The sequence below is a fragment of the Macaca nemestrina genome, chromosome 11, assembly GCF_043159975.1.
Source record: "Macaca nemestrina isolate mMacNem1 chromosome 11, mMacNem.hap1, whole genome shotgun sequence".
Lineage (NCBI taxonomy): Eukaryota > Metazoa > Chordata > Mammalia > Primates > Cercopithecidae > Macaca > Macaca nemestrina.
The window spans coordinates 60356396-60380654 of record NC_092135.1 but is presented as its reverse complement, the minus strand read 5'-3'; the positions used below and the strand labels follow the sequence as shown (position 1 = coordinate 60380654).

Here is a 24259-nt window from a genome sequence, read left to right as displayed (position 1 = left end):
TGAAACACTCAAATTTGCTCATTTGAGGAGAGGTAATGACAGAACTATTCACAAGAACTCAGAGAGTGTTTAAGAGAAACACTTAAATGAATGGTGCCGTGGCCCAGGGCTACTAATAGTATAGAGTCACCAGGGGCAAGCAGCAGAAATGAATGACTATGCTGGAACCCTGAGACAGCTATATGCTGAGGGTTGACAGTATCTACAAACTTCAGTGAAAGATGAAACCAACCACTGCAACCCCATAAGGTTTGAATCTGGGGAATAAATACTCCAACATGGCTCTCCTTCTTCTCCAGTTTTTTGCTGGAAATCCCCACTGCTTGAAACCCAACAGGAAGCCAGAAAAATAAGGAAATCCATCCAGCACCTTCTCTCTATTCTAAGCAGGAAGAGAAGGATAGACAGTGAAAATAGAAGGGCAAACTGAGGAAATGCAGCAGAAATATGTTAGCATTTATACCACCATCTCAATTCTTTCCTAGAGAGGTTGTGGCTTAGGAGTTGCATATCCCAAATATTTGTGTTGGTTCAATTAGTTTTCCTTAAGTTAGGCTCCAAAATACCATTTGATGTCTCTATATTTTGCCAAGAATTCCACACCACTATGGCCTCTGAAATTAGTTTGAAAATATCTATGCATTCCCCATTAAGATGCAACTTGATTTCACCTCTCTGGGAAGCTTTCCATATACTCCATGCAGAGACTCTGAATATTTGTTGTTTCTTAGATGCAATTCTGAGAAGCAGCAGCATCTAAAATATTATCAATGAAACAAATTCAATCTCTTCCTGTCAACTGAAATGTGGGTACATGGCCTTCTTACTATGTTTTCCTAGTGATGTTACAAGATAACCAAATATTATCTCCTCCCTTGTTCTTATAAGCATTGATACTATAATATTATCTGCTTTATTAATCTCTAGCAATTTATAACAACAGTAAGGAAAATGAATCTAGGAAATTAATTATTATCTTATTAACTTTTAATCTCTTTCTTTTCAAATATAATACATGATAGGCCAGCTTTGTTAATGGTTTTATACTGTCTGTTATAATCTTATCAGTGTGTTCATTCTATTTTTTTCAGTTCTTCTGTACTATTTGAGGGATTATAAAAAGTCTCCACTGACATCAAAACGTCTCTCCCAGTGGCTTACCATAGTGCCTGAAATTTCCATCTTCAGAGAAACTTTTCTGATATAGGACTTTATCTCAGAAAGTGCTTATTAAGTGGACTTAATTTACCTAAGAGAGGTAACATGTTGACACATTCAATGATCAGCTTCAAAGTCATCAGGCAAAAAGAAGGAACCATTGGTGTTTTGATGAAAGTTCCTGTTTAGAGAAGTTAACGGCTTAACCTTCAACTGATGGAATTAACCCCAGCTTTTATATCCAACATATTTCTAGTTATAGGTAAAGCCAGAGGAGCATAGAGATTGTCTGTAAAAAAAATTCCAAAGTTGGAGCTGAGATTTATTCTCTTATCTTAAAATTAAGCCTCAAGCATCTCTGAAGTCAGGAAGTGCTTAAGCAAGACTCTTGGATAAATGTATGGACTGGTAAATTTTCATAAGGGGTAAGACTTGGTAAAAGTTCAGAACTAGAGGCAAGGTCTTGGGAGGTAACTGTAGCTACAGGCTAATAGGACCAGAAACAAGGAGAATAGGGTAGACAGCCAGATGTTCACAAGGGAAATGGTTATACCACAAGCACATTTTCCCCACTCCCCAGTTAATCAATATTGGGCCCTATCTTTCAGTAAATAACTTACTGGCTACAGAACTCAAACTTACTCTGACATTTTCTTTATGATCATAATAACTCATACTTTTTCAATATACAAGGCAATGTTTTAAGCTTTTTACAGATACTGGCTTATTTAATCATCACAGTAACTGTGGGTTATTGTGGGTAACACTATCATGTTCATTTTACACATAGGGAAATTAAGGTGTCAGAGCAGTTAAGTAACTTATTCCAAAATGAAACAATGGGAAGTGGCAGACCCAGGAATTAACTCCTGGCAATTAAAGCAGGCTTTAAGCTTAACCTCTACATTACACAGCCTCTCATGGACACAGGGAACAACCTATCACTCAGATAAATGTATGCTGCTGGGTGAACAAATTACATCATCCTCATCCTTCATCCTTCTCTGTGGTCTCAGTGTAGAACCAGACAATAGCAGTCATTACCCTGTTACCTTGAAAACGTACTAAGTTAGGTCCTGAAGCCTAACATGGGTAAGACACAAAAGCAACAGTAAATGTAGCCTGGGGAAATTTGAAATGAAACATCTCTCCCTTCTGTAACCACCTTTGGAAGAATACATCTGGGGCAAGAGGAGCCACTGCAAAGCAACCCCTGCCATCAAGTATCTGCTGCAGGTTCCTGCCTCTGGCAGCCTTAGGGAGCAGGGATCTGTAGCAGCTATATGCTGCAAGGCCTGGTGTCCAAGCCGGGGAGAAGGGTGTTCCCCACTAAAGCTGGACAATGCTAAACATGACACTGCCAACAGGAAGAAAAAGCCCTATTCTCACTAATTTTCCAGAATATCGTTTCTACCTGTTTATTCTTCTGTAAAAATAGTATAGGCATAAAAAAAATTAAAATCCCAAGTTAAAATAGTCCAACAGAATATGAACTTTTGTGAGAAGAGGAGAGAGCTAAAATACCTAGGGAAAAACATACCTTTACTTTCACCTTTTTCTGCTTCTATATCATCACTCTTGTGCCTGACATACCTAAAGAGCCTAATCTGTACCCCACAAAGATCTCTGTATCTATTGCAGGGGACTCTTACAAGAGGTCTGAGCCACCTTTAATAATTTATTTGTTGTTTTAAAACATGCCTTTTCCTGTGTTGGCTGCAGTAGAGAATCCTGAAGATACGTGCAGAAGTTGAACCCTGGGACAATATAGAGCTTTGTGTGACTTAGGTCACTCACATCACCTATTAATAGGTATAAATGAAGGCTTCCCTCTGTTATACAAAGACCTTGGCATGCATTAGACCATCTAGGTCAGAATCCTGACTCTCCTACAGACTAGCTATGTGACTTGGGGGAAGTTACTTATTTTTTTCATGTCTCAAGTTCCACTTCTATAAAATGGGGATATTTAGTGGATGTACTTCCTTAGGGTTCTTTTGAGGATTACACAAGACAAAGAATGTAAAGAACACAGCATAATAACTGGCATAGAGCAATTGTTTAATAAAAGTTAGCTATTATCAAAATCAGATGTACTGGGCATGGGAGCAATAAAATTAGTTGTCTTGAAAAAGGGCCACACACCACTCACATTGCCCTGGAGTCACTGTGTTTCCACATTGCTCAAGCTCTCCTTCAGCCCGAGATGCCTCTCCTCCTAATTTCTACCTATCACAATCATATCAGACCCAGCTTTAAACTATGATACTGATATGGTTAGGCTTTGAATTGTAATCCCCAGTGAGAGACCTGGTGGGAAGAGATTGGATTATGTGGATGGTTTCCCCCATGCTCCCCATGCTGGTCTCATGAGAGTAAGTGAATTCTCACAAGATCTGATGGTTTTATCAATGGTAGTTTTCCTGCACTGACACATGCCCTTTCTCAACTGCTGCCACGTAAGACGTGCCTGCTTCCCCTTCCACCAAGATTGTAAGTTTCCTGAGGCCTCCCCAGCCATGCAGAACTGCGAGTCAATGAAACCTCCTTTGTTTATAAATTGCCTGGTCTCAGATATTATCTTTACAGCAGGGTGAGAATGGACTAACACAGCTTCCCTCACAAAACCTTTTATATCCCTGAGAGGCATTACTTGTGCTCTCTTCAGACACTCCATCACACCCCCATGAGTGGCCTCTTTTTTTAAAAAAAATAAAAGATCCCTGTTTTTAGTCATGTTTGTAACTCCTACAATTTCTGGTACAGTACCTTGTACACAGTAGGTACCTAACCCATTCTTGTTAAATTTTATTAATCTACAATGTATTTTACTCATTCTAAGCTATGAAATTGGCTCACATTATTTGTAACTCCCTGCTCCAAAGCTATAAACATAGAGCACAGTGTGTGGTTCCTTTCGAGAGTCATACGGACATCCTGAGCACAGCAGGAATGTTGCCATGCACAGCCTCAGTTAGAAATGACATCCACACAATGGGTGGCTGTCCCCAGGATTCTCACTGTGGCTTGAGCTTCACAATCGTGTGCACTTACTATGGCAGTATGCAGATTTGCTCATATTCTGAGTAAGCTTAGTCAGTTCAGTGTTTTGTTAAAGCAATTTGACCGAACAAATGGCAGTTTAGTGGGGTGGGCCTGCTCTAAATGCATTTGAGGTTTGATAACATAAATATGTCTGGTGAAAAAAAAAATTGGACCAAATGACTAAATATTTGCTTGGGCATGAAAAAATAAAAATAATTAAAAACTGTCACAAATGTACCCAAACTTCCTGATTATAAATGTAGACTTGGTTTGCCTGGAGATTGAGTGCAGCACTGTAAATCAGCTTCAGCTTATTTTAACACTTGTATTTTCCAATACACTAATTCAATCCACAAAATTCCAAAATTAAATAGTAACCAGAGCTGAGAAGTGGGTAAGCACCATAAGGCATCTTAAGAGACTGCCTCTGATTTATGCATCAAAAATGTGAGAGAGTTCTTCCTGATTTAAATCACCAAATAATTTATCCACTGTTTATCAAATATAAAACAGAGCTGAACTTTCTTTTCTCAACAATCAAATTCAAACGTATGAAAAGACCCTAACACCTGAGCATAAATGTTAAGAGAGAATGTGTCAATGAGATGGGCGATAGTCAACAATTAATTAGAAATTCACATATATCCACATTTTGAAAGGGAAAGGGAACAACTCCTGAAGAAATACAGTCAAGAATATTTCTTTGGCTATGTCAGAGTTATCTTATAAAATTTCTGGTGCAGAATATTAATAGAGTATTGAATTAGGTCTTTTATGTTATAAAACCTGATCTCTGTCAAGCAGTATGAATTGGTCCTGAGATGTGAAAAACTCTATCATATTTTATTTAGCAATAATCTTTTAACTTAGAACAAGCTTATGAGGAAATCATTGCTTCAAGATATATAATCAAATATGACAATACCATTTTAACTAGATTCCTGAGATCTCAGACCAGAGCCAATATCAAGCAAATATATCCAATAGGTGACAGTGGCCTTTGCCATTCTCTTTCCTCTCGTGGCCCAGCATTTGTTCCCTGTAGTTACTCCCTCTCCTTGGGTGACCTGGGTGACCTATGATATTTACTTTCCTCCCTCTCAGAAGGGTGTCTTTGAAATAGGGAAGGAGCAGGATGCAACTCAGTGTTTCCCAATGACATTCCAAGGAGCTAGATGTTATCACAGACTTCTCTAAAATAGGGCTTCAGAGTCAAATAAACTTAGAAAACGCTGCATTGGACAAAGTATATTTACTTGTTTTTGCAGAATTTCTCAAAACCTCTATTACACTAATGTGAGCTGAGCATCTCCTAGAGAAGGACATTTCCTAAATTGGGTTAATTACAGCAAGCCGTTTCCAGTAACATCTGTTAACAGCTTACTCTTTGGGTAACACTGATGCAAGGTAAAGAGTGAACACAGGATAGGTCTGAGTTCAAACCTTGCTTCTGCTACTTAGTTGAGAAAATTCTCTGAGATAAGGTTTTCTCCTGAGAAACATGTGGCACATGGAAGACATTCAGAAAAGAGTAGCCATGATTTAATTACGTGGTTGTTAATAATTGTAGTAATAATAATATGTAGAGATCCAGGAAGCAAAGTATTCTTAAATACTTTAATTCCTTTATTCTTAAAAAGCCCTAAGCCGATGAAAGGGAGGGTAGAAGGAAAGCGATCATGAGCCAATGTATGACTGAATAGATTAAAATGAAATGTTGGGCTGGAGACAGGCTGGGCAAATAGATGGTGTCTTGCTACCTCCCAGTTGGCAGGAGAAGGGAATTATGCCTAAGTTAGGAGTGCAGTGGGGCGAAAATGGACAAGATTGCGAGAAAGAAGTGGGAAGAGTTCTAATTATCAAGTCATTGCTTATAAAACATAAAAAATCTCTTAGAATACACCTTATTTAAAAGTCATGGAATTCAGAGTCTTGGCTTAATGAAGAAATTGGAACCCAAGCATTCTGTCCCAAAACAGAAAGGGCACACAGTGTCCCAAGACCAAGGGACAACATGCATGGCTCACTTTACCATTGCATAATGGGGATGATAATGGTACTATTGCCATTTTTGTGAGGATATAAATAATATTACAGCATGTATAGCCCTCATAACAGTGGCTGGCACACAATAAATGTTAGCTGTTGGCATTACCTTTTTTTCCTAAAATGTGTTTTCAAATGCTAATCCTGGTACCTAGGCCAGTCCAGAAATAAAGATTGTTTCACACATTTCTACTGCATACCAAATTCCATGGACTATGGAGCTTGCTGAAAGAAGCTAAGTTCTGTCATAAACGTTACTTGGTGTACACTGTACTTTTTAAAGGCAGTGTGACAATCCACAGGGATAAAAGAAATACAATAAATAAACCAAAGGCCTCAGGCCTCATCACTGCAAAGGTGAAAAGGAGGCATATTTTAGATATTACAAGATAAAAGGGCCTTCCCCCTACTATGTCCTCACTGCCATTCAAAAATCTACTTGATATACCTTATCATCTGGACAAGAGAATTAATCTGATGAGTTCATCTCAAGCACCTAAAGGGCTGAATGACTCAACTGCATCATTGAATATTTGCAGGAAGTTTACTCACTCTTTCAAATTGAGAAATTGATTTTTCTCATTCAAGTTGATAATACTAACAGTCACTTATTGCTAACATCTTCTATGCCAGGCTCCTTGCTAACTACTTTACATGTATTATCTGATTTCACCTTCCCCACAGTGTTAAATAGGACACTCTCTCTCCTCCCTTCCTTATTTTATAGATGAGGAATCTGAGTCTTGGAAGGACTAAGTAATTTGTCCAAAATCATTCACTAAATAATAGTAGAGCCACGTCTGTCCAATTCTAGGGGCTACACAGAGCTGCACATCCAAGAAATTTACTGCTCAATATCACTACCTTCCCCTTCTCTGAATGTTTAAAATTACTTTAATTAAGAAGTAATTGAAAATAAATTATTCACACTGTTGGCATCTCAGTCATTGTCAATATTGCCACACAGCAGAACATGAATATGACAACCAGGTTTGTGTTAATTAGATTAGTTCTTCATTTTTAAATGACAGGTAAATATATATAATCTCTCTTGGAAATTCTGAAAGGATCATCCTAGTCCCATATTACTGCATCAACTACATCAACAATCTAACAATCTAAATACATTCACTATTGTAACTTAATCATGTTGGTGATTGTATTTGTGTGTGTGTGTGCGTGTGTGTGAGATTATGTTAAGGATGTTTCTTTAGACCTAATGTATTATCAGATACACTGCCAACCTTTTGCCAGCTCAGTTTTTTGTTTATAATGCTTCTATATAAATGATTTTATTTGTTCACATAACCTCCTCCTTTTTGTTTTCAGTAGGCTCCTTTAGTCTTAACCAGGTGACTGGTAAAATGAGAGAAATGGGCAAGTATTCTACTGAAGGTCACAAGCCTCCCACATGTAAGTGGGACCCAATCCATCAGGCTAAACAGACTACACATGGCCATTCAGACCGTCTATCCCATTTATTTTTGGTGATATGATTTTGCGTAAGAGTTATAGAATAATCTTTCTAAATGTGCTTTTGTCTCTTCAGTCAAATAAATAGACCCTATATCTTTTAAACTTTTTTCTCTTCTTTAAGACATCACTAATACACAGTCCATGTCTATGTGCTCTGGACACCAAAATACTTCTGAACACACTTTCATGCTTAAAACAATTTGCTATATTCCCAATGCCAAAAGACTGAATTTCAAGAACATAGAAGACCATCAAGGCATGACCTCCTATTACTCAAGCCCACCTTTTGAAATACCTCTTCTCTTAGCCTGCAATACACCACAGCCTTTTTTTTTTTTTTTCTTCAATTTTTATTTTAAGTTCAGGAGTACATGTGCAGAATGTGTAAGTTTGTTACATAGGTAAATGTGTGCCATGGTGGTTTGCTGCACAGATTATCCTATCCCCTAGGTATTAAACCCAGCATTCATTGGCTCTTCTGCCTGATGTTCCCTCTCCCTGATCCCCCACCTCTTACAGGCCTTAGTATGTGTTGTTCCCCCGCATGTATCTATGTGTTCTCATCATTCAGCTCCCATTTATATATGAGAACAAGAAGTGTTTGATTTCCTGTTTCTGCATTTCTTTACTGAGGATAATGGCTTCCGACTCTATTCATGTACCTGAAAAAGACCTGATCTCATTCCTTTTTATGGCTGAATAATATTCCATGGTGTATCTGAACCACATTTTCTTGATCCAGTCTGTGATTGATGGGCATTTAGGCTGATTCCATGTCTTTGCTATTGAATGCACCACAATCTTGACTATCTTTCCACCTCACCGTCGGCTCCTACCCAATCTCTGCTGTTCTTTTTCTTCCCTTCTTTGATTCTACGATGCCTCCAGACCCAGGTCACATAGTTTTTCAACTATACTGATTCCCTACATGACCTTATCCAGTCCTTATATGTAATCCATTCTCTAATGATTCCCAAATTTGTATTCCTAGCTTGGTCCAATCTCTGAACTTAACTTCAGTCTCCTGGATCCAACTACCTTCTCAACATCTCCACTTAGATATCTAACAAACAATTGCAAAGTCAACATGCTAAAAACATATGGATTTACACAATCCCAAAAATCACCTTCTTCCACAGTCTTCCCCATTTTAGTAAATGGTTCTGCTACTTCTTCGACTACCAAATTTGTTGTCACCTTGGACCCCTCTCATTATCTTATGTCCCATCCAATATATCAGCAAATCCTATAAGCTCTACCTCAAAACATCCCAAACAGACCCCTCATTACCACCTGCAACAACAACACCCTGGACCAAACCACCATCATGACTTGCCAAGGCTATTGCAGTATTTTCCCAAATGGCCTCCCTGCTTCCATCCTAGCCTCCTCTGTAAGCTGTTCATCACACACACACGTGAAGGAAAGTTTTAAATGAAATCATGCTAACTCCTGGATAAAACTCTCCAATGCCTTCCTGTCTAACGCAGTGAAAAGCTTCAGATCCATTCCTTGGCCTTCTCCCCAGTGACTTCTGGCTTCTCCCTTGACCTTGCCTACTCTCCCCACCTTGCCCTGTCCCACAACCACCACACACTGCCCTAGTAACATTGACTTCTACACTGTTCCTCAAAGACATAAGATGCCCTGTGAACACAAAGCACACACAGTACAATAAAACACCTTTAAATCAATTCAAAAGGAGGAGTCCCAGCATCTTATTGTAAAGTGCAACTAGGTGTATGCCACCAATATATAAAATAAAGTATACTTTTCATAATTATTCAGATTACCTTGAGTTTGTTTGCTCTATGGCTGCAGTAAAAAATCACACACTCTAAAAATTTTATTAAAATTAGCACTGTTCCTCCTAAACAGTCTTTTCCACTTTGGAAATGTTTTCACTCAGGAGAGAAAATGTGGATATGAACCGTAGTCTAACAATATTAGTATAATTGCATGTATAATTTTATAAATAATGGCCAATATTATTGTAAATAATCTGGTTCTTAACAAACACTATTAATTTCATTTGAATATATGATTCATTTAACAAGGTCTGAAATTTTTCTAATTTTGTTTAGAAGTCTTATTTCCACATTATTATTATTATTATTTGTTGTTGTTGTTGCTTGGCTAATGTTTGCTGGATTAGGTTTCCATTGCTCTTGTTCCCAATGTTACATTCAAGAGAAATATTTAGGAGCACAGAGTGATGACTTCTTATGGCAATGTCACCTGACCAAAGTAGTATCTTGACAGAACTTAGTTGGAGTTTGTAGAATCATCCAAGCTAAATATTTTTGTTCTATAAAATGTATTCTATTCTTCTCTTCCTCTAAATTCCATGTATCTCCTTTCATTGTCTGCCTTCCAGGAGGCTATGCAAGATTGATGGAGATATTAAATCCCCAAACTAAAACAGAAAAGCATGTGAATGTGAGTTTTCAGTTGACTTTAGAGGAAATATATTGCTTAATAGGAATGTACAGGAAACAATGATAGTGGGCAGTAAATCCCAGATTAATTACATTTATTTAATATGCTTTAGAGCCAATGCAGATAGCTGAACTTTTATACGAAGCACTATAATTTTATGATTTTTAGGACTAGACAGTACATTTACAAACACTTGTATTGAAAAACATGATTTTGTCCCATATTACCAAAAGCAAAATTGCTCTATTACAAACCTATTAGATCCCTATCCCCACACATTTTATTTCCGGATTTCTCAAGCATTTTTTATGTTTTTTATAGTCAACGGTACACTCCAAGTGTTGGAAAATTTGAAACTGCTTAAATAACAAATGTGCGAATTCACAATGATATTCTAAATGATCCAGGAAATGTCATTTTAAATGGTAAAATCAATATGTATTTTGGTTCATTAGGAAAGTACATAATGACTATTTCTAGCATCTCCTCAGACTGTTTAACCAGTGTGTACTGTGATGCCTGGCCTGAAGCACTTCTATTTTTAGTTCTATTAGAACAGTCTTAAATTGCTTATTTTCTGTTTACTAAAGTCATCCCGTTTGTTACCATGGAAACTATGACAAGTGCTCTAGCTAACTATTTTATTAAATGAATTGGAGACATAGCTGAAGAAGCTGAAGACTGAAGGTGCAGCTTGCCGTTCCTAAGGCATATTTTCCAACATCTGTAAAGCCATTGCCACATTTATAGAAAATATGAAATTAGTTATAAATAAAGTTATCCACATTTCAAATTTGGGAAGCTGTCCACATTTGTATTATAACTAGCACATCTGAATTATAAGGAGCACATAGGCATTCCTAACTTACAAAGAGTCTGTCTAAAAGTATATTTGTCGATCAATTCCTTGGAAATTAGAACATATTTACCCATAGAAACAATTTTACAAATAATTGTTAGATCTCCAGGCCTACCCTCAAAATCCCTTCCCTCTGAAGTCCTCGATCTATAGCAATATCCATAATAGCTTTTGTTCTCAGCTCTAGCAGCAGGAGCCAAGATGCAGGATAAAAAGAAAGGAGTTTTCTTATGCTGACTTTATTAGAGCTTACATAGGTCACCATTTGGGAATACTCTCATCTACTGGCCTTTGCAGATGTTAGGGCTCCCAAATACATCCTTCAGCTGTTTGCCCGGCCCCAATCGCCAGCCTCCAGGGGTCCTGGCACTTGCTCACATTTCTCTCTGATGTTTCATGCCAGACTAATCTTGCTCTCAACCTGCCCCCGCCTCTACATTGAACCATCATTCTCCACAAGATTCAAGGTGGCAGAGTTAGTTGTGAAAAACAACAGCAGTCAAAATGGATGCATTTCCTAAATCAGGGGGTTCCGATCTTTTGGTTTCCCTGGGCCACATTGGAAAAAGAAGAATTGTCTTGGGCCATACGTAAAATACACTAATGGTAACGATAGCTGATGAGCCAAAATAAATAAATAAAATAAACTCAACGTTTTAAGAAAGTTTACAACTTTGTGTCGGACCACATTCAAAGCCATCCTGGGTCACATGTAGCCCGCAGGCCACGGGGTTGGACAAGCTTGTAAATGCTTAAGAACACTTTCTGAAGTTTTGGCATTTTAAAAACACTTTATTTGTAACTTAAATAGCTGGAACTGAAACAAATTTCAAGCCTGTGAAATTTCCATTACCTTGACTAAAGAGCATATTCAGAGGGTAAAAGTGTGACGAAACTGCTTTGAGGAATTTTAGAAGTTAGCTGCAAGGAGTCAGTCTGCAGTCAGCTGATTTAAAAGAAGTCTGCTTTTCAAGTATATGCTCTGTATCTTGGACCTATGGGTTTCTGTTGGAAGATGGATGGTGGTGGTTGATTGCAAACTGAGTCATACCTTTGTTTATTTCATTTCCAGATAATTCTAATGAAAGGTATCTTACTAGCCCTGTAATTTTGCTTTTAGAAGAATATCATCTTGAAGAATATCATCTCATGAAGATTACTAACGCAATAATATAGACAAAACTTTGTTCTTATTTTCTAACAGAATAAAAAACAGACAAAACCATTGTAATTTAGACGTTGTGAATTTTGCACAGAAAAGAATTACTTTAATATAAGATAGTATTAAGTATATCTTATATACTGTAATATAAGATAATATAAGAATTACTGTATATAAGATAGAGTCAATAATTTGCTATTTTATGTCTAATAAATTAGAAAAGCACATAAGTTGCTTGTTGTTAAAATCAAGATGACATGAGTTACTTTCATTTTTTATACAGCTATATTTTATAGAGATTCAGATTTAATCAAAATGTATAAGAAAATGATAAGAATTATTTCTAGAAAGTTAAAGAATATATCTTTTTAAAAATTAACTATTATAGGGATGGGTGTGAAAGCAAATAGAATTTGATATTTCTGTTTTTCCACAATGTAGTAACTGAATTTATTTATAATGTTTTTCTGGAAAAACATATATATTTTAAATGAATATGGTATGCAATAAAATACGCAGTAAAAAAGATCAAATTATTTTTTAATATCAGGGATCATTTAAGATACAAATTTCCTTAGGAGTATATTTCAATTTTAATGTTACTTGATAGTTCAAAACGAAGGCATATTTTTAACTAACATTCATTTTTAATCTCCTTAGGGTCCACTTTTATTTGTAACACTCACATAATTCCAGTGAAAAACCAAGAGGGCGTGGCTATGATGTTCATCATTAATTTTGAATATGTGACGGATGAAAATGCTGCCACCCCAGAGAGGGTAAACCCAATATTACCAGTCAAAACTGTAAACCGTAAGTAAAAGGCAATGTGTACTCAATGCTGTTGATAATTCTGCTACTGTAGTCACTTTAACAGTCTTCATATCAGTTCAGTTCTCAAAATATCTTTATATTTGAAGTAAAATAATTTTACATGAGTAAGCCATTAGCTCATGTTCCCTTTTGCCTTCCAGAATTTATTGGCTGCTCTGGAAGCCATTTAACTTGGATACAATATAATGTATTTAACCAGTCCCCTGACACCTGATGGACATTTAGGTTGTTTTCAGACTTTGTCTATTACAAATAATGCCAGAATAAATTCTGCTTATGTATTTTCATGTGTATATTATTGGACAAATGTATCTTCAGGGTCCTTTAAGTGGGGTTCCTGGGTCAAGGGTGATGCATATATAATCTTTTCAGGTATTGTCAAATTCTCCTCCATGTGCTTTAAACCATTTTACACTACCAGCAGCCATGAATTAGCATTTTTCCCCAAAACTATGCCGACAAAGAGAGTCAGAATCAGTTTTCTCAACAATTGTCATCATCATAAGTGAGAACTAGCACCTCAATTCGTTTTAGTTTATATTTATTCTATGAGTAAGGTTCATATATTTAAGCACAAAGGACATTTCTTTATCAACTGTTCATTTCTTTTATACATTTTGGTTGTTTTTTTCTCTATCTTGTCAATTTGTAAAGTAAGCTGCAAATAGCTCACCTAGAAAATAGTGTGTCTTTTATCTTTTTCATAATTTTTATTTAAAGGGATTTTTGGTAATGTGTCTAAATTTATAACTCTTTCCTTTGTTGCATCTGAATTTTTGAGATATAATTAGAAAAGCTTTAACCACTCCAAGGTTCTAAATAAATCACTTCCTTTCCCCGGAACTTGTATGATTTCATTTTTTAGGATCTCTGATGCATTGTAAGCTTATTTTGGTGTATAGTGCAGGGTATACAGTTAATTTATCTTTTTCTCAATGGCTCATTCATTGTTCTAACATTATTTATTAAAAAGTCTATCTGTTCAACAGTAATTTAAGATGCCACCTTTATTATACACTAAACTTCCATATGTGCTTGAATCTACTCCTGGATTTTCTATTCTGTTCTGTTGGTTTATCTCTCCCTCAGAATCATACAGTTTATATATATAATAAATAACTAATATAGCATGATTCCTTATTATTTGATATTAATTTTCAGAAAGTTGAGGTTATTTTTTGATTAATTTTCCACGTGAACTTTAGAAAAAAGTTTTCTACAGCTAGAAAAAAAATGTAATATTTTTATTGGATTCACATTAATTGTATAAGTTAACTTGAAGATAACTGATGTCTCTGTAATATTGTCATTCTATTCAAAAATATATAGTACGTATTTTTATTTTCTAAGTCTAATTTTTGTGTCTTTCAGGAATTTCTTAAAATTCTCCTCACTTGTTTACTTTGCTCTTTGGCATTTAACTTTTGTTGTTGCTGCTATTATGAATGGGACTTTTTTTCCCCATTGTATTTTCTTATAAAAGTAACTTTTCTTTCTGAATACATTAAATTTACATCCAACTATCTTAGTTAATTCTTATTTTACAGTGACTTATACTTTGACTTTTATGAATTTTTCAAATATTCTATCACATAAAATATAAATTGTTTTATATTTCCTTTCCAATTCTTGTACATCTCATAGTTTTCTCTTGTTAAAATGTGCTGGCTATTACCTCCAAGGTATCATTAAAAAGAAATCAACAGTGAACACTACGCCTGGCTCTGGTTGTTGTGCGAATGCCTTTAATTCAAACATTCCTCATTAATTGAAATAATGACATGTGAGTTGAGTTGTGTGTGCTTTATAATTTTAAGAAAGTTTCCACTGACTTAATTTTTTCAGAATGGGTGCTGAAATTTGTATAATGCCTTTTTTAGCCTCTGTGGAAATGAGTGTATTATTTTTTTCCTTATTTTTTAATACATTTTATAAATGAAGTTACTGATATAAACCATTCTTGCATCCCTGGAAGAAGTCACATTTGGACATGTTATATTTCATTTTGTAATACATTGTTGGGTTTTCTTAACTCAAATTAATTTTTTGGTTTGTGTCAATATCCAATAGGCAGAGTGATCTATAATTTTTGCCTGCATATGTGCAATTTTCTGAGGTGTTGGTATCAATATTATAATTCCTTCAAAAAATAATTGCGAGTTTCTTCCCCTTTTTGTATGCTATTGAAGCATTTAAATAGCTTAAGGATTATCTAGACTTTAAAAGTTCGGTGTGACTCCCCTGTAAAGTCATCGAGGTACTTATTTGTGGTACTTGTTTGTGAAGTAGCTCCTTGACAAATTTATTTTTCTTCTTTAATAATGGTCTACTCAAATTATCAATCTTAACTAGGTTCAGTTTTGCTAGACATTATTTCCCTAGAAATTATTTCATGTAAATATGTAAATTTTGTTTTAATAGAATTATGCAAAGTAGTATTTTATGATTTTTTAAAATCCTCTGTTCCTATAGTTTTTTTTCTTGAAATTTCTCATTTATTTTATTATTGTTTTTTCCATTTAAAATTGATTAGTCAGTAGCTTTTTCCCCAAAGACCTAATTTTTTATTGGTTTTTTAATTCTATTAGTTTTCAAACTCACAAAATTTTGCTTTTATGTTTCTTAAATCAGTTTTTATCAGCTTACTTTGTTGCCTCTTTTTTATTACATTGATTTATTTTCACTCAGTTTTTGGCATATGATTTTTAGGCTATATATTTTTATCTAAGCACTGTGTAAGCTATACCCCACGAATTTAGAAATGTAATATTATTTTTCCTAGAAAAAATGCAACTTTTGTTTTCCTAGGTTTTAACTTGAGTTGTTTAATATAGATAGTTTTTAGTTTTCCAGTCAGAAAGGTATTTTTAAAGTATTATTTTTTGTTAAAAACTTCTGGTTTCATTGTCTTACAGTCATAAAATCCTGTTTGTATTATTTCTCTTTTTGTAATTGTCTAAAATTTGCCTGTGGTTTATTATTTGTTTGAAAAGAAAGTGATATTGCAAAATATCAAGCTACAAAAGTTGATATCTACTTTATAAAACTCTGCCTTATTATTATGCTGTCTTCTATATCCTTACTTATTTCCTGTCCTCCAGATATGTCTTGGATTTAAGAAAGTGTATTAAAGTCTTCTACTGTTAGGATATTTCTTGGTATTTGTCATTCTGTCTCTTGCAATTTCTGTTTTATGAATATTGCTGCTCTTGTTTATTTCATAGATGGCCACATATCTTACGTTATTAGTATAAATTAGAATTTAGCATTACAAAGTATCTTATTTTTTGTTTACTAATGTTCCACCTAAATTCTACTGTATCTTAAATCATGACACTTGAGTCTTTTCTTTTTTCCATTTCCTTGCTGTATTTTAAAGTCATCTTTTAGTCATTTCCCTTTGTTTTGGTTGTGTCTTTTTTATACAGTGTGCGGTTTTTATGCAGTGTGAAGCTTTTCTTTATTGCTTATAAGAAAATAAAACTCATACTTTAAATGATTATAACTACAATAGGTATTTACATTTATTGATGCAATTGATATGTTTGTTTTCTTGGTACTAACATATTCTATGTTAAATATACTCTCTTGAAGTATTTCATTATGTTATCTTTTCTTTGCCCTTTTAAAAACTGGTTTTTGTTGTGGTTTTATTCTGGTTTTGGTGATTTTTTGGTATTTGGGAAAATTTGTATTGTTTTCCAATAGTTATCTTTATAAGAAAATGTTATATATTCTCCTTAACTCTTTCCTGTTTTCCTCAGTCAGTATATTTTGGTTCCCTACTTTGAGCAGAAATAAAATTATTATGGCAAAAACCTCAATTACTCTTGCACCAACGTACTAGCTTATAATCCTTTTCTTCTTCTTCCTACCATGCAGTTTTCATCAACAATATTCTATTTCTTAAGGCTCATCTTTGTGCTCCTGAGTATCCTTAGTCTCCTGCCATTCAGTGTGTCAGTTTAAAACAACATCACTTGACTCTCATCTGTTACCAGGAAGGCCCTCAGTGAGCTTGTCTATTTTCTTCTCCTCTGCCTCCCATTTTGTTGGGATATGATATTTCTAGCTTGTCAAGTAGGTAATGTGTATATACTTCCTACATTTCTTTTGGCCTCAAATTTCTAGTGAAATGTATTCATGACTGTCGTTTTGTCAGAGATTCCCCAAACACAGCTTCTTAGATGAAGTATATCCCCTTTGGGAAACGTGTGGGGGTAAAATATTTTCAGAGTTCTGTCGTGTTTAACATGTTTTTATATCACTTTGACATTTGAAGGAGAGCCTAGGTAGATATGACATAGTATTTGGTCCATATTCTATGCCTTCTGACTCTGGTAGATATTGTTTCATTCTTTTCTTACATCAACTGTTGCTGACAAACAGTCTGATGCCAACCTGCTTGACTGTCCATTGTAAGTGACTCGGGCATCCGGGTCTTGTGCACTTTTTAAGCCCCTTCTATTGTCTCTCCAGGAACTGGTGCTCATGTTACAGACCTGATCTTGAGATTTCATACTCAGTGTGAGGCCCTCTTCTGCTGAAGGTGAACTCTGTTTAATAAGTGTTCCCTCACTCCAGGGAGACTTCTGTACTCCTCTTTTCTTCATTTAGTTTCACCTTGACTCTCTATTGCAGTGTGCTCTTCTGAGCCAATTTTGCTGGTATTAGCAAATCCCCCACCTACGTGTAAATAAAAGTCTATAAGTTGTCTTTCTCTAGTTACTCCATAGGCATGGTTTATGGGTACTTTTATTTGACTCCTCCTTTATTAAATCTCAAAGGTTTATATCGGGGTCCATGAGGATTTGGTAATTTAGGTATCTGTCATTATCTATGGGAAGCTGGAAGCCTTATCACAAAACTTTAATATTTGAGAAAGGAAATTGTTACGCTGTGTATAAATTAAGATAGAAAAATATGCATATAATGAAAAACATGTTCCCAAAAACCTATTTTGTAAACCTAAGTATAATACCAAATCAAACATACCTCAGCTGATAATTTTTCATAATAGCAATTTTTCCTTATGTATGTCTAAATGACAGTACAATATTCTTTTAAAGCAATATTGGCACAAATATATTAATGTAATGTGATTCTAGTATTCTAAATGTTTTACCCTGAACAGTATTACACTTGGAGAAAACTCTATCAGAATCGCTAATTCATCAGTCTTCCAGATGACGTATTTAGAAAAAAATTGAGCTACCGTAAAATACTATTCTTACCCCCAAAGTCTTGATCCCAAAGTTGATGACTGTTTTGATTTTCTTATACTTTCCACGAACAAATGCAATCATTAATGAATGATTCCTGGGAGTACACTTCTAATGTCAACCTCTATTTCTGTCATGAATACCAATAATGTAATTTGTTTAGATGGTAGATACCTAGTTTAGTTTCTTCACTGTCTTCTCAAATTCTTATATTTTCCCACAGAATAGTTGTATTTCATGGTCCATCAAATTGGATGGAAGTGAAAAAAGAAGGGTACATCAGCAACATGGCAGAGAAGGGGACTTTTAAAAAAGATAATGTGTCTATTTAAAACTGAAATGTAAATGGAGAATTGAAACCTTGATTTCCTACATGGAAGATAGTCTTTACAGTAGCCTCTGGGATATCATACACAATTTATGCAACTTTATATTGTGATTAAAATAAAGTCTTATGTACAAGTTATAACAAATGCAATAGAGATTCTGCTTCTTATTTTGTGAACCTAAGTGGTTTCCCTATGCTTTAGCCGTCACTCATACAGGGAATCATTGGAGAGAGTACAAATATGCAGATAAAATTATTCCAGAGCATTACAAAGGCCCATTATTTACCACCTGTATATCGGTTTTGATTACACCCTTCCGTCATTATATGACCTAGATTTCCTTTTACTTGGTGTCAGTGTTTGAAGAATGGATTGTTAAATCAAGCAGAAAAGTTAGAGAGAGACAAATTATGCTTTGTACCTTCTGATACTATCCAATTTCTACTTCATATTTTTTCTCATCTTTGGCAAACCCCTGCTGATATTTTTTCTTTGAAGTATAATGTTACTACCAGTGTAAAATAATGATATTGGCTATTTCAAACACTGTTGTTCCCCAGTGATAGCCACTTTTAAAAAAATAAAGAATAAAAAACTCTGATGCACCTATTTTAGCAGACACGTCTTACCTTCAAAATTGTAATATTATTACTTCAAAACCTACACTGTAACTACCAGCTTCTGTATCACTTGAAATGATCTTAAATAAAAATGTGGTTACAAAGAAGTATACAGTGGTATTCACAAAGGCAAATTTTAAACTGGCATTTCCCTTTAACCAATGCTTACTCTCTTACCAAAGTGTTTGTGATTGTGTGTGTGTGTGTGTGTGTGTGCACGTGCGTGTCTCAGAGTGGTAGGATTTCAGTGAGAGTAATAAGAAAAATGTTGTTGTGTGTTTGGGAAGATATGACTTTCTGAAAATTTAAATACCTCTATTGAAATAGAGGCAAAATAAAGGAAAAGATGTGACATGACTACACAAGAAGCATAGCTTCAAAAAAAGGGAGGTATTAAATTATGAAGATTAAGTAAAAGAAAAGGAGGTAAATACACAGTAGAAAATTTGGATTATAAAAAGGCATTATGATACATTGGGCTCCATATATTCTGAAAACTGAGAGACTTATTTTATATTGAATTAAGTGGTGGATCATTTCTCATGCAAATACCTAGTTTCAGAGCCAGGAACTCTACGCAAAAAAAGTGAGCAGTTTTCTCTGAGAAGACCTAATTTTTCACAAACTTATTATCTGTAGAAGACATGGAATTAGCCACAATTAGATGACTTATGTCCCCTGAAATGAAGCAAATACAGAAGAAAGTGTTATGTTGATAAATCTTATCAAATTTTGATAAGTACTGAATAATTTGAGCCAATTAATTGCTACACAATAGATATAAATACCAAATAAAAGATGAAATTGAACACTTTCTCACCGAAGTCTTCTGTAAAAAGTTTGCAATCTAATAAATAGAAATAATACAGAGTGAAAGAGAAAATTGTGTATTCCTTTCCAAGCATAAGGGGCCACATTTAAAGGAGCCAATAGTAATGGAAAAGTGTGCTCTCTTCTTTTCAGCCGTAATATTTGATGATGTCGAATACTTGTGAAAAATGGAGGAGAAACAAATTATGTGTTCTTGTTTACGTGATTAATGCCTGAGTTAACTGTCATCAAGTATAAGAGGTTTTCACTTTTACTGTTTTAGATAAATTATTTTTGTTTCATTTTAAATTATTGAAAACTACATTTGAATTTCATATGTCTTCTGTAGCATTAATCTAGTATCATACTCTGATTCACACACAGATACATGCACACTTTTTAATTTTCTAAACATTTCTTGAAGGGATTGGGGGAACCTAAATTAAACAAAAAGTGGTACTTAAGTTGGATTCCCTTCTTTTACATTCCATGTCACCACATTCCCTTGAGTCTTTCCACGTCTGTAACAGCTATTTCAGTACCACTTGCTTGTTTCTCTTACTCTACTCTTAAAAGCTGTTTGTTTCTCCCCTGGGAGCTGCTTTTAATATTCCTTCCTTCTTAGTCATCTCTATATACCCTGCTTGGGCAACCTCATCCTTTACTTACAGGATAAAGACCTTCTCACAAATCAGTATCTCCAGCTCATTATCTTTCTTTAGCCTTACTTACAACCTCATATATCCCACTAGACATATCATTTAGATTTTAGTATTTCTGGGCGATTTAGCATTTCAAGCTAAGAACTGCCTTTCCATCCTCAGCTACCATCCATTTCATCCCAACAAAAAACTGTTCCTTTTCATAAATTATGAATAGAATCATTATCCAAAGCTCCCAAGCCAGAAACCTGGGCATGATACTAAACTTCTCCTTCTATCTAATCCTCTATTTTCCCAACCAAAGGTTAGCCAAAGTCTATGAAACACATCTCTTAACTATCTCTCTCACATAGCCCGCTATAATTGTCCTACTCAGACCCTCAACACATGTTTCTTGGACTGATATAATAGTCTCATAATAGGTATTCCTGCTTTAAGCTTCTTTTCTTCAGGATTACGTGTTATATTGCTGTACATCACATCATAATCCTCCACTGTCTATGTCTTTTACAATTGTCCTCTATTGCCTAAAATATAAGACTCCAAAGCCCTGTGCATGCATAATACAATCAATCTAGCATGATATAGCTTCTGATACTTCTTCAGTCTAATTTCCCATCACATCCCATATTTTAATGGGGATTCCTTGAAACTACCATTCACTTTATGCCACCTAATTTGTATCATGTGGTGTCCCCTCTACTAAAATGCTTTCCTCCTTCTAGCATACCTATTCCAAAGGACTCTTCATCTGTGGCAGATGCTTAATTCGCCCACATGGGTCCACATGTTCCTGCCCCTGTGACATCATAATACCTCATACCTGTCTCCACTACCACATTGGTCACATCTGTTTGCTTAGTAAACAAGTAACATGAATGAAGAAGGCCAGGAGTAAAAAAATAGAGAAGTGAGGACTGGAAAACTGGAGAACATCTTTATCTTATTCGAAGTGGCCCGTAACCCTACAGCTCTACTTCATAGCAGGGACATTTTATTTTCTTTCATATAGACTTAATATTTTGCAAATAGTAAGTATCCAGTACATATTTGTAGAAGACATAAAAAGTTTTTTTTTCATTTAATAATTAAGCTACTTTTTTCCTACTGAATGGGCATTACTCAGATTGCCTATCAGTGGTTCTTCAAGTGTGAGACCATCAACGTCACCTTGCAATGTGTTTGAAATGCAAGTTCTTGGGCCCTACACCAGAACAACTGATTCAGAAACTCAGAAATTCACCAAGCTGTGTTTTAACAAACACTTCAAGTCATTCTGATGCCCAAGAAAGTTTGAAAACCATGGTCTAGGTTAACGAATGTTTAGATAGAACTATAAAAATAATTTTAAGTGAAAATAAATGTAAAAAAAAAAACCCTGAAATTTCTGAAGCATCTTATAGTATTTTTTTACAGTGTACTTTTTCATTTAATCTTATTAAAGTACTATAAAGGACATCCATTATTTTTGAAAAGATTAAAATTACACTTTCCAAATCAAAGATAATTTTACTTTTACACTTGCTAAAATTTTGAATTATTCTAAAAGCTTCAACTGAAGCTAAACCTATCCACACAAAATATAATTGATAATTTAGGCAATTATCTAGCTAATTTAAGCCACTAAAATTTTATTCATATGCTTTGGACTCAATACTCTGGATAATTGACACATAAAATACACATTTGCCTCAATAGCTACATTACTCCCACAAATTTGTATCTCAGTTTTTAGACCTCAAGCTAAGGAACAAAGAAATTTTCCATAGAGCTGGTTTATAAAAGTGCTTTTACAGTGTTTTTACTATTCTCCACTGGAGCTGAAAGTCATTCTTTAATTTGAAGATGAAGAGCTGCAATAGTAATATAGAGTTTCCCATTCAGTAAGCATTACTATAGAAACAATCTGTTATTCAGATGAATTTAATTAAAGGTTTTACACTGTAACTAATGTTTACTATTCTCCTGTATTTTGAAGTTTCCTCTTTTTAAAGATTAAATTTGATGTAAAAGGAAACATGACATGGTTGCAAAAAACAAATCTGAGGAAAGTTTAGTCATAGTTGCAATAAATTTTATGTCATGTGCCTTTCCCAGCCCCCGGGATTTGAACAAAGTGTCTATTTCTAAGGTCAAGAAAATTGCTAGTAGTTGAAAAAAATACATTATTTCCTCATTAACAATGGATGTTAATGAATGCCCAAATTGGTATATCCACATCAGAGAGCCCCCATGTGAGTATAATTTGGAAAATTTTGTTACCTAGCAACACCCAATCAGGGGCAGTCCCTATTCATACAGCATTTGGGTAACTGGTGTCTGTACCATTTGTGTTTGGAAAAGTCCATCAAGAGAGTATCTGTTTATGTGATGACTACATGATCATCCATGCTCAATTTTGGTTAAGACATTATCACTTTCACAGGACTTGAATGGACTTTTTAATTTGACATTTACAAACAGAAGGAATCTATCAAAAAGAAAGTATGGGTATTGCATGCATTGATTTACTAAGCTGTTATTTTAAGCGCATAGAAACTTAATTAGGTGTATATTATGCTGCTGTGTTTGCTTTCATTCCCAATCCCCTCTCACTGAGAGATTTTAACCCTAAGAGGCTGAAAGCAGTCCACCACTTTGTCCTGTCTTCTGCCCTATCCCCCTTATCCAAATTCATGTTTCTTGCTTCTTTGCTCTCGTGATGACCCAGCCAGATCACAAGCTGTGTCCCTCAGATATCGTCAACATTTGTGAACATGTTTACGGGAGTGCTCTGTTGCTGCTGCAGCTCCTGTAATTGTTCTCATGCCTTGCTACAGCACTGACTCCTCCAACCTCCACTTACTGCCTTTAACTCACATAACTTACAGATTCCAATTAGACCTCATCCTTACTGCTCACTGTAAGATCTTGCTTTTTTCTCTGGTATCTAATACCCTAGGAAATGTCACAGGATTCTTAGCCTTTCATGGCATTACCGATCTGATCTGCTCCTTTAGAGAACCTTGTATCTAGCTTCAAGTTTATTAGGTCAGTAGACTCCCTGGTGATCTTTTGTTATCGCTGACACTAGGCCTGCTCTGGCTACAGTGGAACATTTGTCACCCACTAATCAGGGTAGCCACTTGGCTAAAATTGAGTTCACATTGAATGATAATCTTTCCCAGTCTAGCTGCTATCTACATCCTTCTTTGACAATATTCTGAGTTGTTCTACCAGCTCATAGGCAATGTTATATACCTTCCTACATATGTAGGAGTAGGAGAGACTCATGTCCTTGCAGGATCCCTCTATGAAAATTTTCTTCCAAAAAAGAAAAAGGCAGCTATGTTAGTCATTATCTCTGTTTATCCCACCAAATTTGATTTTCTTCTCTCTCTGATTCAGGAGTTAAAGTCGTGTTTCTCTGCAAATCCAGGGTTACGTGGTTGGAGAAAATTCTCACACTGATTTTAAGGCTTCAGATTTAATGTCAGGCTTGTAAGTACTCTGACATTAGAAAGGTACACAGATACCAATTCACACATCCTTATTTTGTGTGATAATAGGGGACTGTAGGCTTAATTCAGATCATATTTTTTCAGGCCAAAAGATGGC

At 35.1% G+C, this 24259-nt stretch overlaps 1 protein-coding gene across 7 annotated transcripts in view; it reads left to right on the top strand.

The window, feature by feature from the left end:
• The window catches only part of LOC105483334 (potassium voltage-gated channel subfamily H member 7), a 473655-nt gene that overhangs the window by 283885 nt on the left and 165511 nt on the right, over window positions 1–24259 (top strand). For 6 of the 7 annotated variants that reach the window (XM_071072859.1, XM_011744162.3, XM_071072860.1 and 3 more), the window contains one exon: window positions 12846–12998. In XM_071072859.1, the coding sequence (XP_070928960.1) occupies window positions 12846–12998 (153 nt within the window). Of the gene's footprint in view, window positions 1–12845; window positions 12999–21514; window positions 21694–24259 lie in introns of those variants that run through there. The other variant, XM_071072862.1, reaches the window with a different exon arrangement.